This window comes from Taeniopygia guttata, chromosome 22, assembly GCF_048771995.1.
Source record: "Taeniopygia guttata chromosome 22, bTaeGut7.mat, whole genome shotgun sequence".
Lineage (NCBI taxonomy): Eukaryota > Metazoa > Chordata > Aves > Passeriformes > Estrildidae > Taeniopygia > Taeniopygia guttata.
In genome coordinates this window covers 4261481-4279563 of record NC_133047.1, presented here as the reverse complement: position 1 = coordinate 4279563, position 18083 = coordinate 4261481, and the positions used below count along the sequence as shown (strand labels likewise).

Genomic DNA, 18083 nt, shown 5'->3' with positions numbered 1-18083 from the left:
TTGGGAACCTTACCCTGCTCTCTTCAGCCAGGTGGGCCAGATTGTTGAAGCTGGGCATCTCATTTCTGTTCATGATGGAAATGTAGCAGGTGTTCTGTTGTGTGACTTTGGTGGCAATGACACCCTGTAAAATAAAATATATTATCAATTGGACTTCAATTTTTCATGTCCTGAGATGGGGGAAAACCATTTCTTCAAAGAGGAATGAGTGCTGGGATTTCCTACTTGAAATTTTGCACTCATCATGGTCAGCATAAGGAGATGAGTCCTGTCTGTGGGACAGCTCTGCCACGAGCCACTCTCCCCACAGACGTTGTGAACAAGCCCCCTCCCTGCCACTCACCGTGTTGTAGTTCCAGACGGTTTTCCAGGACCTGCTGAAGCTCCTTTGCTCAATGACTGCCACACGCCATTGCCTGTTGATGGTCACAATTTGGGACTGGCCACCAATGATGACTTGGGTGTTGTTGAAGATGCTGCCTTGCGTGTTGTTGAAGATGTCACCGGGTATCTGCTGAGGCTAAAAAGCCAAGGGAAAGAAGATGTTTCACTTTTGAAGGCCAACTGTGATGTCCCCAAAGCTTCTGAAACCATTCCCCCAACTACTGATTCATTAAAATGGAAGATGTGAGGTTTTCTTACCGGGATATTGCCGTTCCAATTGCCATTGCCATTGCAGTACTTCAGCTCCACAATTCTCAGGACATCAAGGGTAATGCATGATCCAGGATTCTCCTGGGGTACATGCAAAGCTGGAAAAGAAAAGACAAAACCCTTTGAGCTGATGCCTAAGACCTTGGCTGATCTTCTACAGGAGAGTGTTGGTGTTGCTCAGAGCCAGCCAGGTTCTGAAGGATTGCCGCTCTGGGAATATTTGAGCTGTGCAAGGGAGACATTCTTTTGGAGTCCCCAGAGAGCACTGGCTCTGTGGCTCAGCCAGGAATGCTCACAAAGACCTGCTCTTGAACACCCCTTGGGATTTCCTGTGCAGAAGTTGGGGCTCTATTGCACTTTATTCTGAGAGTCCCAAAGGCTGGGCATTGCATGGTGAGGCTGCTGCCAGTTCATGGGCCCAATCTCATGAGCTGTGATGTTCTGGAAGAATCCTATCAAGTGTAGGTCATTTTAGTCCCGGGGAATGGGATCATTGCCCCAGGGAAAGAGTTACAGAAGATGAAACCACTTGGTTTAATGTTGTGAAATACAAGGTTTTGTTTGCTGCCAGGGTCAACTGATTACCAAGCTCTGCCTTGAAGGATTTCAGTTCTTAGAACAACCCTTTTTCTTGACTGGGTATTACTGGAAAGCACATTGTGAGTCAAAACACTCCAGGCCCCAATTACAGCCCCGTTAAGCCTCCTTGGTAGAAGCTTTAAAGGTTTGGTTTATGTCATTGATCGGGCCTGTGACCCCTACCCTGTTCCTGTCTCAATCTGCTGAGGTGCCAAACCCTTTGTGCAACTGATGATGCCCTTGGTTTCTGTTTGGCCCAAAGGGAATGAGCAGCAGCTGTGCCCTAGTCATGCCCCAGGAGACAAAAAGGCCAGATCTGTACCACTCAGAATTCCCACACTTACACTCACTGTGAACTTCATAAGCCATGTAGGTGGTGAGTCCGCTGCACATAGCCGCGATTTCTATTCCGTAGGAGTTGAGGTTGTTGACCAATCCATTGGTGACAAAGGTGATCTTCTTGGTAGGTCTCCCAAGACTGATCTGGTTCTACAGAACAAAGTACAGCATTCAGCAAGATCAGTGCCAGCAGCTGGTTCCTGCAAGGGCTATTCCTCACTCTGGAAGGAAGGATGACTCGGGGCTGGGTGTTGGAGTCCCAGCTGCCTTTAGAAACGCCTTTCAGTCCCTGGGAGACTCTGGGCCCACTAGCAAGCCTTGCAGGCAGCTCCCAGGTCAGGTGGTTCTAAGGGAGTCAAGGTGCAGGGAGGCAGCGGGGAAGCGCTGAAGAGGAGGAGTGCAGCTGCTCTGTGGAGCCAGAGCTCCTTCCAAGGCACTTGCCCAGTCGCTGCCCTCACCCCTCAGGGGCACTCGGGCTGTGGCTGGCAGGAGAAGTCTCCTCCTGATTCCCTTCTGCCCTACTGCTCTTCCTGCTATTTAAAGTCTGTTTTTTTTACAGACTCAGTTCTCAGACTTCAGTGGAAGCCAGTGTTTAGCAAAGGTGAATACACTGAATGCTGAGATAATTTTTATAATGTCTGTGCTAATGTGATTGGCTGAACTAAAGAAACACTGAGCATAATTTTCTTCAAAATGTTTGACAGCTTAATTAAAGATTTTCTCTGCAATACTGCAATATTTTTCTTCCTCATTTAGAATGTCTGAAGAAAAGTTATTTTTTTATACCTTGATAATGTGAGATTATGAAACATACTTAGTGAAAAATATAAATCACACATATTAAGACATTAAACAAAGAGTTAACTGTACAATAATTTACATAATTGTAAAAATAATCTAATCTGGGATTTGGGCTCAATATGACAAACCTGCACTAAAGGCTTTTAAATGAGGATATTTTAGTTTTTGAGTGTTTACAAATAATATAACTGAAAAATATTACCAAAAGTATCAGCAATTACATGTCTTTTTATTTGCCCATTGTTTAAGAAGGTTTAGAAAATAGCAGTGTGCCAGACAAAAAAATGAATATCAACTACAGTACAGATTTTGAATCTTACCCTGTTCTGGGAAGCCAGTTGGAGCAGATTTTCAAAGCTGGGCATCTCATTTCTGTTCATGGTGGAAATGTAGCAGGTGTTCTGTTGCGTGACTTTGGTTGCAATGATACCCTGTAATGAAAAGTTATTGACCACTTCCAATTTAGTTTTTCCACCCTTGGGATTGGAGAAAACCCTTTGTTAAAAGAGGAATGAATGCCAAGGGTCGCTGCCCCAAATCATGGTCTGCAGACAGTGACAATAGGGAAACAATCCCCATCCCTGGGCCAGCTCTACCAGGAGCCAGTCTCCTTACACCCTTTGTGATCAAACCTCCTCCCTGCCACTCACCGTGTTGTAGTTCCAGATGGTTTTCCATGAGAAGTGCTCGCTCCTTTGTTCAATAACCACCACACGTGTTTGGCTACTGAGAGTCAGATTTTGGAAAACACCACCAACAGAGACCTGGCAGTTGTTACCCACCTGCTGAGACTGAAAAGCCAAGGGAAAGAAGATGTTTAGTCTTTGAAGGGAGGCAATGATGTCCCCAAAGTTTTAGAAAACTCCGTGCTACATTGGAAGGCCTGTTCTCTGGTTAGTTCCATCACAATCTGTGATTGGCCACTAGTGATGGGCACCTCGGTCTTTACCCCAAGGATAACCTGCTTTTAAGTTTTGCTGAGACTCAATTAAAAAATGAGACTTTTTTAGATTTTCAAACTAGTCAGTCATCTCCTGAAATATTTATAAAAATCTCTGCTAGACTAGAGTAAGTTCGACCACATAGAGAGTGTCAGAGTTTCATCTGTCAGAGAAGATTCCAGTTTGTTTCCTCCAAAGGGGAGGTGAAAGAAAAAGGAAATCTCATGAAGCAGGGAGCATAGAAAGAGCAGCAATGTGGAAATTGTTCATTTGTACTCACATAATCAGCAAGGGCTGGAGTCAGGATGAGTCCAAGAAGGACTGCAGTCAAAATCTGAAATGAAAATCAAATACAAAATGTAACTGCAGCTCTGGCTGACAAATCTGGCCATGACAATCCTCCTTCCCTTTTCCTAATCTGATGTTTAAGGCTCCTCTTTGGATCCTTTTTTTGCTTTCGACCTGGGATTGCATCAGTGCCCCCAAAGGGAGGCACCCTTGCTTTACCCCAGGCTGCTCAAAGCAGACACATTTCCCACTTGCTCTCTCAAGAGCTGTTTCTCAGACCTGTGCAGGCACACACAGGTATTTTACAGGAGTGAGGAGAAAGCTTTGCCATTTCTTCTGCTCTGGCATTGCAGGGAAGGGCTTGATGCACTTGTGCAGTGCTCCAGTGGTGCAAAAGCGTTGACAAGAATGGGCATGGATTAGGCTTCCTGTTTTCTGAATCATGTACAGCCAAGCCATGAAGAAATCCTTACCTCCTCAGCTCCTCTGGGGAGCAGGGGCTGAGCTGCTCCTTCTGCAGGAGCACAATGGCCCCAGAGAGACAGAAGCCCTTCTGAGAGATAAAGGAGCGGGTTTGAATCAAAGTTTCAGTTTGTAAGGAAGAAAAGCACGCATACTTACAGGGAGATGCATCCTGACTGCAGAGCTGATGCTCCTGCAGGTAGAAAGAGCAGCGTGAACCCTCCACCTTTTATATGTTTTCAGAATTAGGCGTGGACGGTCCAAATGTTGCAATAAAATTATTTTGTGATTTGTATCCCTGCTGCATTTCACTGAAAATTATTTCCTGGTGTAACTACTTGATAAACATGGGGATTGTACTTCTGCAAATTTTGACCCAATAATTATCAGATAAAGCTCCATTTCTAGTAAAGAATTAAATATACTTTGTAGTAACTTGCTGGCATGTACTAATTACTTCTGAAACTTCACATCAAACTTACAATCAGATATAGCCTTGACTTTAGGCAAACAAAAAAACCTGCTTTCAATTAGTCTGAATAAATAAAAGCCTAAATGCACTTCATGTTCTTTGTAACCATAGCACCTACAAAAATACATGCCCCAAGAACAACATGGCCACTGAAAACTGTTTTACAAGAATCACAGAGGACCCACAAGAATCATCAGGTCCAGCTCCTGGGCCTGCACAAGAACAATACACAGGAGGCCCACCTGAGAACATGTCCAAACACTCCTTGAGCTCCATCCGGCTTGGTCCTGTGACAGCTATTCTGGGGAGCCTGTTCCAGCTCCCAAGCTCCCTCTTACAAGCAGCAGCACCGGGGTGGATTTGTGAGGGGCGGACCGCGCTTTCCCCCCCTCACTGCTGCCCTTTGCTCAAGGAATAAACGATCGTGCTTTTGCTCAAGGAATAAACGATTGTGCTTTTGCTCAAGGAATAAACGATCGTGCTTTTGCTCAAGGAATAAACGATTGTGCTTTTGCTCAAGGAATAAACGATCGTGCTTTTGCCCAAGGAATAAACGATCGTGCTTTTGCTGCGGTGCGGGACGGCTGTTGAGGGCCGGAGGGAGCGGGGCTGAGGCGGCGGCGGGCCGTGAGGGCAGAAAAAGGGCGGGAAAGCCCCTCTGAGGAGACGGCGCCTCAGCGGACCCGGCAGAGCGGCGCTGGCACATTTATGTCGTTGCAGCTTGGTTAATTTACAGTTTTTGAGGTAAATTTTACTCACAAGACTGATATTAGGCCTGTTGGTGGTGTGTCCAATCACAATATCTATTTTTTGTTTAAAAAAAAAAAAAATCCCCTCAGAAATCAGGCTCTCTCAAGATCTCCAATTTGTCTTAAAATACATGAAGGAATTATAACACAGTTATTAGATTGTGTGATAGCATTTTAATTATACTCAAATCACTCTTGAACATTTTTTTGTTCATAGTTTTTCAGGTGTTAACTTTATATTCTGTCTGCTGTAGGATGAGCAGAAAAACAGACTTAAGACTTTATAAAATCCTAACACTTTGTTACACTGATTTGGAATGCTTATGGCTTGTGCTCACAGCTTAAATTTCAGTGAAGCACAGGCCTCACCCTTTTTGAGCGAGAGCTTTCCTGGCATGGTAAGCAACTCCAATCTTCTGCATTATTAAGAATATTTCTAGACCTGTGTACTTAAATAGACATTTTGAGAGTTGCCATGTTAATGTCACCTGAGGCTCACTGGAGTCTTTGCTGTCATATCTCTATTTAGAAATCTCTTTTTCAGTCTCATTATCTTCTTGATCAGTCAAAACCAGAATCAATTTAAATTCTCTACTTGATCAGTCAAAACCTGAACTAATTTAAATTTTATTAGCAAACACTTGAAATGTAATGACGTCCCAATTAGAGCAAGAAACCTTGCAGGGTGTCATATTGCAAGCACATTCCCTGGGTCTGGAAAGAGCAACTGCTTTGCTTCATTCATTCCACGTTTTGTGCAAAAGTTTGAAATGTTGCTGTAGGACACATGCTGAATTAAGTCTTTTCGTGAAATGAAAAAAAAATGGTTGGAGATGTATTAAGCATTACAATGTGTAGTATTTTAATAAAAGCAGGAATCTGTGGCTGTGATGTTAAAGCAGTTTTGCGGGCAGCTGGACCTTGCTGCCGGTGTTTTACTCTCCTGGGGACGGTATTGCAGCAGGCAATATGAAATTGAAATTTCATATTGCAGGTATTGCAGCTGTCAGGAGCAGCTGTGCCCTGCTATTCCCTGCATGGAGAAACAGGGGAAATATAGGTTGAATATTAGGAAAACGGTTTTTACAGAAAGGGAGATATAGTAATTCCCTTCAAAGAGCAAGGAAAGGGCCCCTGGGTGAGGAGAGAAGGTGAAGCTGTGGTGTTTTCCAGACAGAGTGAGTTGCTGAAGTTTTCGATGAAGAAAGGAGGGTCAGGCTTTTTGCTTTACTTTTAACCTAACTATAATTTGACTCTTTCAAATTTCCAACTTGCAGTTGGTTAGAGTATGCTTCTTTTCTCATGTGTTAAACCTTTATTAAACATTCTTAAATGGCATATGTGTGCATCTCCAGACTGCATTTAATACACTTCTCAATTCTGTTATTTGCACCTTGATTTCTGGGTTCATCAGAATAATAGTTCATCTGTCTATTTGCAATTGGCCAGATGGCATGACAATGCTTATTTCTAAAATAAACCATTGCAATACTTAGTATGTTGCTATGATGTTAAAATAAAAATAGCTCAGTTATGCTGATCTCTATAAAACCAGACTTTAGTTCCCCAGATTTTAAATGGTTAATGTAGAACATATAGCAAAGTAATAGGCAGTTAATTTATCTTAACTTTCAAGTGTGAAATATCTTGCCCTAATAAATTTGAGCCTGATAAGAACTTTCATCCTGAAAGAAAAAGAAATACTGATTAGACTGAGAAAATAAGAGAACATTGTAGTGGAAATTTTTCCAACTTAATGTTGGAAAAGTACCAGGAAAAGTCACTTAAAAACTGAACTGCATCATTCTAAACGTATACAGTGATCACTTGTTTATTTTGGAACACAAAGGCTGTCAGTAGCAAACTCACCAGGAGCTGGGTAAGAGAGGTAGGAGGGAATTCCTCTGCACTGGGCTTGGATGCGTTTTCGAAATGGGCTCATTTGGAGTCTGTTCCTGGAGATAATGAAGTAATTCTCTCTGGGTGGCAATTGCTAGCCCAGGTCTCTGAGCATTCAAAGAAACAAAGCCAGAAAACAGCGTTTAGGAAAACCAGCACTAGAGTTCATAACCTGTACACATTTCTTTGGTTTGGGGGAAGGAGTTATTCCTGGGCAATGCAACTTTTGAAGGAACTTTTAGAGCAACTCAGCCCTGATGAGAAAGTTCTCTTCAGTTCTTGGAGACTTTTCCCTTGCATGTGTAGGAACAAGTGCTATTCACTGACAATCTTTTGCCCCACTTTCAATCACCATCCTACCTTGTCTCCTGGAGGTGGTGTAGGAAAGGGTTTGCCAAGCCAAAACCTCTTGCTAGTTGAAGCAATGATGCAGGTGTTCTTTGAAAACACCTTGGTTGCAACGTAGCCCTGTTGAAGTTAAACAAAACCCCCTTTTTGTTGCAAACAATATACAGGGAAAGAGAAGTGCGTAGCTGGAGAGAGAGGCACTGGTTAAAAGAAAGGCTTCCTACCGTGCAAATAGTCACAGGGAAAGAAAATATTGGTCCTTTCAATTATATTGTTTAGGTAAATGTGTCACAGAGGCTGACGAGAGGCTTTAGTAAAAGGTAAATTGCCTCCTCCAGCAATGCCACGTGTATGATGTGTTCTCCTGCTTAGGGCAGGTGAAGGAATTTGCTGCTGAAAAGCTAATGCAGCACACACTGGGCAGCAGAAACAGTCCCAGGGCTGAAGGAGCATGCTTTTAAGCATCTGCTCTGAAATCTGGTGAAGTTTTACAGAATCAAAGAATCAGCCAAGTTGGAAAAGACCTTTGAGGTCATTTGAGTGCCACATCTGGTCTTTTCTTAAACCCCTCCAGGGACAGTAACTCCACCAGCTACCTGGGCAGCCCATTCCAATGGCCAGTCACGCTTTCTGTGAGGAAATTCTTCCTAATGTCCAGCCTACACTCCCCCGGTGCTGAGTCCTCTTGTCCTATTGCAAGTTGCCCGGGAGTGGAGATTTATCCCACCTGGCTGCACCGTCCTTTCAGGGAGATGTAGGGAGTGGTAAGATCTCCCCTGAGCCTCTTCTTCTCCAGGCTAAACACCCCCAGCTCCCTCCACATAGGGCTTGTGTTCCAGACCCTCTGCCAGCCTTGTTGCCCTTCTCTGGACACTCTCCAACATCTCAACATCCTTCCCTTTCACGGGAAATGATAGATATACTTACAGGGAACTTCATTTGGATGGCAGGCCAGGCCAGCTCTGCTGCTAATTGATGTGTACTCTTGCTTTTTATACATAATATTCCAAAGTTAAGCCTGAAAATGGCTTTGTCTTGTTGGCAGGTGCCCTGTGTTCACAGAAGCATGACGAGTTTCCTGGGGAAGTGCTCTGATAAGAGGAGGGTTTGATACCTGCCTGATTGAATTCATGGCATACAGGGAGGTGAGAGGAAAGTGGTCATGGTAAGCTCAGTGTATTGAACAGTCACTTTTAAATGAAAAAAGAAATTAAAAGCAGAAGCAGAGCACAGATTCCTAGCAAACTTGCAGTGATGCTTTGTGCCAATGTGGCAAAGGACTCGGCCAAAAGTTGTGCCTCTGACCAAAATCACTCAAACCAAGGGGGTGGTATTTGTGCTATGTTAAAAAAGTTACGAGTCCCTAGAGATCACAGGGTTGGTTCTAAATCATAGGAATTGCCAAGTTCTTTTGCTGCCCTTCCTTCCTGAGCTCATTCAGGACCTGCATTCTTCTTGTCAGACATGGTCCCTTAATCTTCACAGAGCCTCTTCAGGAGAGTCACACCTGATTATGGACTAAGGGCTGATTTGAGAAAGGGACCAGAAACTAAAGGTAGCAAAACATGTGTGAGGGAGGAGCAGTGACATGGGGCATTTTATATCCCCTGTTGTTTGGGAAGTAGATTTTAATCTTTCTCTGAATTTGATATACAGAGCCATGGCCCAGGAGCTTGTGCTCATTTGGATTTGCTTTTTTGCTGTGCCTTTTCTGGGTTCCAGAAGCAGCACTCCCAGAGGAGCTCACTTCCCTATTCCCCAAGTGCTTTGTATTTGACAGTTCTGCCAGTCCCCGTGTGCTGATTGTGCCTTGGCTGCAGTTCAGGGTGGGTTTGCACACTAAAGCTTCCTGTGCAGTGCCAGACTGGCCTGATGGGGACTCAGTGTCTCTCTGATCTGATGTCTCTGAACATTCTTCTCCTCTGCCATCCATTGCCAAGGATCATTATGGCAGCTTTTCCTGGAAAAGCCAGGGGATCTTACTTTGTTTGGGAAGGGGAGGCCCAATTGTCACTTGTGCTGCTCAGGGCCACACTCTGTCCTTGTGCTCCTGCCTGGCGCCTTGCTGGAGCTCTGTAAGTGCTGAGGAGGTGCAGCAGTCTGCCAGCGCTGTGAGCAGAGCGCTCGGCTTTTCATCTGTTTCACATCCACTTCATCCTTTACTCGAGATGTCAAATATGGTGAATGAAAGTGGTAAACTACCAGGGGGAAGATTTACAGGTCTTCTAATCGGACTGATTTGTGGATGTCAAATGAAGACAGGTTATGTCCTTATCTTCCAAGATACCAAACACATCAAAGTCTTATTTCATGTGTTTAGGTATGTTTTGTAAGAAAGTCCTCTTTTAGCCTCTGGAAATTCCACAAATTGAGCCCTCCTCAAGAGAGGCGAGACAAACCGAGCTGTAAAATCCTCCTCCCTCCAGTGTCATTAGCAATGAGTTGGAAAGCAGCTTTGTCCCCGACTTCCACCAATCCAAGCCAACTTGGCCATTACAGAAATGGAACCCTGACCCTCCGCATCTTCCATCACTCCTGAGCGCCTGAGCAGTTTGTGTGGCAAACGCAGAGCTCAGGCACTTGCCATTAGCACAGCTTCTGTAACCAGTGACAGTAGCCAGGAAAAAGGGCAGGTGTAGGGGGCTTTGCATAAAAAGACTCTGTTTTATTTCAATGCAGGTTTGTCTCTGTGTCCTTTTTAAAGCTCTGCTCAAGGCATTCTGTTTCTATAGTAAATTCTTGTCCCACTGTGCAGCAACCTCCCAAGGGTAAGAAACATTCCAGATTTCACCCTTTCCTCAAATTACTGTTTCATTCTGTGCACACACATTTTCATGTGTTTTTTCTGCTCCTTACAGTCTAGCAAGAGTAGAAGTGATGAAAATATTTCTGATTTCATCCTTTTAAGCTGGAGCTTGAAGGTTTTCTTGTAAGTGTGGAATGTGATTCATTCTGTCCTTGAGCCACAGTTTTCTAGGCTATGTCATGCTGCCTTTATCTAGAGCATGGCATGCCCACCTGAATGCAAATGCAAGCATGCAGAAATATGTTGATTTTTAAAGGTGTTGCTTCACTCTTTACCATTTCTCCTACTATGTGCTGACTCCCTGGTAACGTAAATATGTATGAAAAGTACCTGGAGAAAAACCCCATGTGTCACCTTGAGAGTTTATTGTGATCATATAATCTCAGCCTAACTTGATTGAAATCTTCCTTTTACATGTTTAAATTTGTGTTTGTTAATCAGACTTGAACTGAAATGCTGCAATTTTACTTTTCACTTGAAGCTCAGGGCTCCCCTGTTTACCTGGTTTTTAGTGGATGACTAGTGTCAAATAATGGGTCAAATTTTTCTGGCAATTTTATAAGTAAAGAGTAATTCGGTAGCTATATAAAGTAGAAGTAGATGGGGATTGACATTTTGTCAAATTCTCTTGTTAGCTCAGCAGAAACATTAGTCTGTTCCTAGCTTGATTTGTGTCCAATTCGTACTACTGAACACTGGGAGGATCTCATAGAGAGAATCTGGAATTTGCTATCAGGAAAGAGACATGTTCCTGGCAGCAAAAATGGAAGAAATATTTTATTTTGTTGGTACCGTTACAGTAAGACAGCTTTTTTTTTTTTTTTTTTTTTTTTTTTTTTTTATGTCCATGTCTGAAAGACATTTGGGAGGAGGAGATGAGTGGGAATCTTGCACTGTCCTCAGGGATCAACAGTTGTGTTTATACTGTGTCTGCATCTTTGGAGCACATTTTCATCCACGTCAGTGTTCAACGTGATGCCCTGTAGCCAGTCTTTGCTATGCACTGGAAAATGGAGGGATCTGTAAGAACAACATGATAAATTCCACAGAGACTGCCCTTGCCCTAAAGAAGGCAAATTCAGTGTTTTGCCTTTCTTTCTTTCTGCCTTTTGTGCCACCTGAATCAAGATTCTTAATGTGAGGCATCTTTCCCCAAACTGGAAAGGAAGGTCCTAACTGTGAATGCCTTATTTGTACTATACACACCCTGGGGCTTGCCCAGCTCTTTGTCTGTGCCCTGTGTTGAGAGCTGGCAATGAAAAGAGCATTTGAAGGGCTCAAATGGGGCAGAAGGGAGACAATAAAAATATTTCCATTGAAATTTCAAAGATGATTGAAGGATAGAGTAATGAGAAACAAGCCAGAGGTCATCTATGCAAAAGATTTTTAATTGAAAGCTCTAGTCAACACATGATCTGTTTCAGGTTCTGAACCATGAAGAACAAAACTCTTGAAAGAAGAGATATCAGGGAAGGACGGTATCAGGGTTGGCTTTGGGCAGCAGCTCCGAAGGCTGGATCTCGGTTCAAGAAAGGTAAGGGTTTCCGACCTGTCCATTGCCACTGCAGTACCTCAGCTCCACAAGTCTCAAGACGTTAAGTGCAATGCATGGTTGTTCATTGTATTGGGGTACTTTAAAAAACAAACAAAAAAATTACAATTAGTTAATGGGGAAGATATTCTTAGGTTATCAATTAGAGCTCATTTTTGTTGCTTGAAGTAACCTAGGTAGTCCATAGCTGCTATATAAGAAATCATTGAATAGACGAATAATCTCTTTGAAGTCATGAAAATACACTGGGTCTGTAATACAGAAATGAGAGAACATAGGTGCTTAGAGCTATCCTTTCTCTCAGTGTAGACAATGCTAAGGATATCAGTGTGCAAAATCCTACGCAATAACTTAAGCCACCTTAAATTTCACAGAAAGGGGTAGCAGTGGTATAGATCAGGTCATTTATGGAGGCTGTGACTCTGCCCTTGTTTTGGCCCTGAGCTTTGGAGATGTCAAACCCTTTGTGCAACTGGTTGGTTTCTCTGCAGCTCAAGGTAGAGGAGCAGCAATTGTGCATTGGCCATTCCCCAATGGAAACAGATGCCAGGTCACTTAGAGAAAGAATTCTTTTGCTTGCACTCACCATGAACCTCATAAGCCATGTAGGTGGTGAGTCCACTGCACATAGAGAAGACATCTGATCCATAAGACTGGAGGTTGCTGACCAATCCATTGGTGACAAAGGTGATCTCCTTGGTCGGTCTTCCAAAACCGAAAAGGTTCTAAACAACAAATACCAGCATTCAGCAAGTTCTCAGGAGCTGGTTCCCTTCTAAGCCTCTTCCTAGCACTGGAAGGATGACTTGGGGCTGGGTGTTTGAGTCCAAACTGCCTTTATGGACCCCTTTTAATCCCCTGGGGCCTGTGGGACCACTGGCAAGCCTTGAAGGCAGCTGCAAAGGCAGAGCTCTTTCTAAGGGAGTCAAACCTTGAAGCAAGCCACAATCTATAGCTAAAGCTGAATCTTTTTGCTACGCCTTTACTGATAACACTCTGCAAGTTTTCTTCTTCCCTCTACGTGTTCTTGTTCTTTAAAGCCTTGGTTTTTTTTAAGTACTCAATTCTGAGTCTTCAGTGGCAGCCAGTGCCTGCCAAAGGTGAGTATGCTAAACACTGATCCCTTTTTTAAAAGGTCTGTGTAAATTCAGTGGGCAGAGCTCACGCTAACATGGTAGCTATTTGCAAACATTTTGAAAGATGATTTAAAAATTTTTAGCTTATTGGGATGTTTGTTCTTAACCAGTTACATCTAAACCAACAAAATTAATTTTTTTACCATGCAAGGAATGGAAGATTATAAAGGGAACCTTACCACATATCTACATTCTTGGGTCATAGAAGAGTACTAAAAAGAGGGCAGCATAAAAACTCATTGCAAACTGTAAAAATTACCCAGAATATCTACAACATTAATTAAAAATGAGAAATATTCACCTTAACGATCTTATTCTTATTTTTGAACCTTTTAAAATAAAATATAATTCAAAATAAATTGAACTATATAATTAACAGTGTGATAGAAATCACTTCTGGTTTTAAAGGCTTTGAAAATAGCCGGCTTCCACATCTGTTTACTTTTAAATACTGAGCAACATTCCAAGTGACTCCTCCATTAAATTCTTACCCTCCTCTCTGCAGCCACTCTGACAAGTGCAGCAAAGGTAGGCATTTCACTCCTGTTCATGGTGGAAATGTAGCATGTTCTCTCTGGCATCACTTTTGTTGCAATGACACCCTGTAAAATAAAATTATTTAGCATTCACAATTCAGTTTTTTCCAACTGTGAACACTGGAATAAAGTTTGGATTCAAACAATAATAAATGCCAAGAGTTTCTACCCAATATTATGGTCTCAAAAATTTAAGATAAAGCCACAATCCCAGCCACTGGGCCAGCTGTATGAGCAGCCAATCTCATTGTATACTTTTTGAACAAGCCCCCTCCCTTCCACTCACCGTGTTGTAGTTCCAGATGGTTTTCCAGGACAAATGGTTGCTCTTTTGCTCTATAATTGCCTTTTGTGTTTGGCTATTGATGCTTATGCTTTGTGAGACACCAGAGATGGAGATATGAGAGTTCCCACCAGAGATGGAGATGTGGGAATCTCCATCAGCGATGATTTGTTGGTTGTTACCCCACTGCAGAGATAAGAAAACCACATGTTTTCAGAAAACCAAATATTTTCAGACCGTGCAAGTAGCTACATCTCACACCATGGATTTACAAAAAATCCCTGCAAAAAATATTCAGCGCTCTGATCTAGGAAGGGATAGTAGTAGAGGTGTATGTTCAAGCAAGGGAGAGATATTTAAAATAAAAAACAAACAAACAAACAAACAAAAAAAGCTGTGGCATTTGGAAGAGGATATAAGAATCCTTTTCATGGTTTCAGTGAATCATTGCTGCATCTGACAGCTGTCACCTGCTGCCTTTAGACATTTATGCAAGCTAGAGCAATGACCAGAGTAAATCCACATTCAAGGTCTCTGATGGAAACCTCTGCTCACTCAGTCATCTTTTAAAGCAACCCCACCTTCAGGCAGGAACCTCCAACAAGATGAGATGCCAGGCAAGAAGGGCATCAGGGTTGGCTTTGGGCAGTAGCTCTGGTTATAAAGGAATGCCTAACATTTTCTCACCTGTCCAGTGCCATTCCAATTGCCATTCCAATTGCCAGTGCTGTTCCAAATGCCATTCCAGTTGCCATTGCCATTCCAATTGTTGTTCCAGTTGCCATTTCCATTCCATTGACCATTGCCAATGCCATTCCAATTGTTGTTCCAGTTGCCATTGCCAATGCCATTCCAAATGTTGTTCCAGTTGTCATTGCCAATGCCATTGCCATTCCAATTGCCATTCCAATTGCCATTCCAGTTGCCATTGCTGTTGCCATTCCAATTGTTGTTCCAGTTGCCATTGCCATTGCCGTTCCATTGGCCATTCCAATTGCCATTGCCATTGCCATTCCAACCGTTGTTCCAATTGCCATTGCCATTGCCGTTCCATTGGCCATTCCAATTGCCATTTCCATTGCCATTCCAACCGTTGTTCCAGTTGCCATTGCCATTGCCGTTCCATTGGCCATTCCATTGGCCATTGCCAATGCCATTCCAGTTGTTGTTCCAGTGGCCATTGCCAATGCCATTCCATTGGCCATTCCAGTTGCCGTTGCCAATGCCATTCCAATTGCCATTCCATTGGCCATTCCAATTGCCATTGCTATTGCAGTACTGCAGCTCTACAACTCTCAGGACATCGAGGGTAATGCAGGATCCCAGATTCGCCTGGGGTCCTTGGAAAGCTGGAAAAGAAAAGACAAAACCCCATGAGCTGATGCCTAAGAGCTTGGCTGAAGTTCTACAGGAGGGTTTCTTTGAGTATTGAGTGGAAGAGCAGCAACTGTGCCTTCGTCATGCCCCAAGGAATAATTTGTAAGGTCATAACCCTCAGAATTCCCATGCTTGTACTCACTGTGAACTTCAGAAGCCAAGTAGGTGGTGAGTCCACTGCACATAGCCGCGACGTTTATTCCGTAGGAGTAGAGGTTGTTGACCAGTCCATTGGTGACAAAGGTGATTCTCTTGGTAGGTCTTCCAAAAATGCCAATCAGGTTCTACATATGAAAAACAAGCATTTAGCCAGATAATTCCCCAGAGCTGGTTCCTGCCAGGGCTATTCCTAGCTCTGGGAGGACGACTCTGCACTTTGATTCCCAGCTGCCTCTAGGGACACTTTGTAATCGCCTGGGGGGCCTTTGGAACTATGAGCAAGTCTTGAACATAGCTGCAAAGGCTGAGCTTGTTCTACAGGAGTCCAGGCGCAGGAAACTTGAGGGGATGTGGCGGAAAACAAAAGCACTGAACAGTTCCACAATCACAGGTTTGCCCAGCAAGCTGCAATGGCCAGCATCCTTAGGGAAAGTGGCAAAGGGAATGATGCAGCCCTATTCTTCTTCTGGCAAAGCATTTCTACTATGCATTTCTCATCTTCATTACTTTTAAGAGAAAGGAAACTCTGTCACTAGTGACAACCTGACCTTATCTAGAAATAAAAAGCACATGAAGAAATGGCCCAGTGATCTCTACAGCCAGGAACCTGCTGCGCCTTTGGAACCTTACCCTGCTCTCTTGTGCCAGGCGGGCCAGGTTATCAAAGCGGGGCATCTCACTTCTGTTCATGATGGAAATGTAGCAGGTGTTCTGTTGCGTGACTTTGGTTGCAATGACGCCCTGTGAAATGAAATTATTCAGCACTCACAATTCTGTTTTTACCAACGGCTAATATTGGGATAAAGTTGGGAAGGAAACCCAACTAACAAATGCTGAATGTTAGTGCCTCAGACTGTGGACTCCAAACATTCAGAATAAAGAAACAATCACCATCTCTGGGCCAGCTGTATGAACAGTTGGACATCTTGGATGCCATTTGATGGAGCACCCTGTCTGCCACTGACCGTGTTGTAGTTCCAGATGGTTTTCCAGGACCCGCTGATGTTCCTTCTCTCAATGATTGCCACACGCCATTGCCTGTTGATGGTCACAATTTGGGACTGGCCACCAATGATGACTTGCGTGTGGTTGAAGATGCCACTGGGAATCTGCTGAGACTAAAAAGGCAAGGGAAAGAAGATGTTTTGCCTTTGAAGGGGGGCAGTGATGTCCCAAAGCTTCCAAAAAATCCCTGCTACAATGGAAGAAGTTCTGCCCCCAGGGAGTGCTGGCACTGCCCTCAGTCTTTTCCAAAGGACCCAGGATCAAGGCTGTGGCAGTGGGCAGAGGCCTTAAGAAGTCTGTTCCTGGATTCAGTGAATCATTGCTGCACCTGACAGCTGCCACCTGCTGCTGTTAGAGGTTCATGCATTCTAGATCACTGGCCAGAGTAAATTCACGCTCAAGAGCTTGGTCGGAAACCACTGCTCACCCATTGGTCCCTTTAAAGGCACTGAAGCTTCAAGCAGGAACCTCTCAATGCAGAGATGCCAGGCAAGAAGGGCATCGGGGTTGTCTTTGGGCAGCAGCTCAGAAGACCCCCACCCCACCCCTATTAGGTTCAAGAAATGTAAGGGCTTAGGTTTTCTCACCGGGAAATTGACACTGCCATTGCCAATGCAGTACTGCAGGTCCACAACTCTCAGGACATCGAGGGTAATGCATGATCCCAGATTCACCTGGGGTCCTTGGAAAGCTGGGAAAGAAAAGATAAATCTGCTTGAGCTGATGCCTAAACCCTTGTCTGAAGTTCTACAGGAGGGTTTCTTTGGGTTTTGAGGTGGAAGAGCTGCAACTGTGCCCTAGTCATGCCCCAGGAGACAAAAAGGCCAGATCTGTACCACTCAGAATTCCCACACTTACACTCACTGTGAACTTCATAAGCCATGTAGGTGGTGAGTCCGCTGCACATAGCCGCGATTTCTATTCCATAGGAGTTGAGGTTGTTGACCACTCCATTGGTGACAAAGGTGATTCTCTTGGTATGTCTTCCAAAAGCGCCAATCATGTTCTAAACATTAAAAACCACCATTCAGTGAGCTTAGTGAAGAGAGGTGATTCCTGCTAGGCCTGTTCCTCTGCAATGATGATTCAGGGCTGGGTGTTTGAGTCCCACCTGCCTCTAGGGACACTTTGTAATCGCCTGGGGGGCCTGTGGGACCACTAGCAAGCCTTGGCAGGTGCTCCAAAGGGACAAAGCTGATTCTAAGCGAGTCAAGGTGCATGGAACTTGAGGTGAGATGGCAGCACAAGGAAAGCACTAAAAAGCTTCAGAAAGAACGGGTTTCCCAGCAAGCTGCAGAGCTCAACATCCTCCAGGAAAGTGGGGGTGGGAATAATGCAACCCCTTTCTTTTGGAAAGCACTCCTGCAACAAATTCCTAATATGCATTACTGTTGAGAGAAAGGAAACTCTGCCACAAGACACAACCTGATCATGTCCAGAAATAAAAAGCACATGAAGAAATGGCCCAGTGATCTCTACAGCCTGGAACCTGCTACTCCTCCGGAATCTTACCCTGCTCTCTTGTGCCAGGCGGGCCAGGTTATCAAAGCGAGGCATCTCATTTCTGTTCATGATGGAAATGTAGCAGGTGTTCTGTTGCGTGACTTTGGTTGCAATGACGCCCTGTGAATTGAAATTATTCAACACTCAAAATTCTGTTTTTACCAACTGTTAATATTGGGATAAAGTTGGGATGG

The 18083-nt window shown here is 43.9% G+C and overlaps 1 protein-coding gene across 15 annotated transcripts in view; it reads right to left on the bottom strand.

Moving 5' to 3' along the window:
- The window catches only part of LOC121471013 (uncharacterized), a 49567-nt gene that overhangs the window by 12330 nt on the left and 19154 nt on the right, over nt 1–18083 (bottom strand). For 13 of the 15 annotated variants that reach the window (XM_072917625.1, XM_072917631.1, XM_072917627.1 and 10 more), the window contains 5 exons: nt 17899–18009; nt 17245–17392; nt 16974–17077; nt 16347–16499; nt 16012–16122 (listed from right to left, as the gene is read on the bottom strand). In XM_072917625.1, coding sequence (XP_072773726.1) covers nt 16012–16122; nt 16347–16499; nt 16974–17077; nt 17245–17392; nt 17899–18009 — 627 coding nt within the window. Of the gene's footprint in view, nt 1–13; nt 125–11705; nt 11971–12476; nt 12616–13517; nt 13629–13848; nt 14032–14532; nt 15195–15364; nt 15507–16011; nt 16123–16346; nt 16500–16973; nt 17078–17244; nt 17393–17898; nt 18010–18083 lie in introns of those variants that run through there. The other 2 variants (XM_072917632.1, XM_072917628.1) reach the window with 2 other exon arrangements.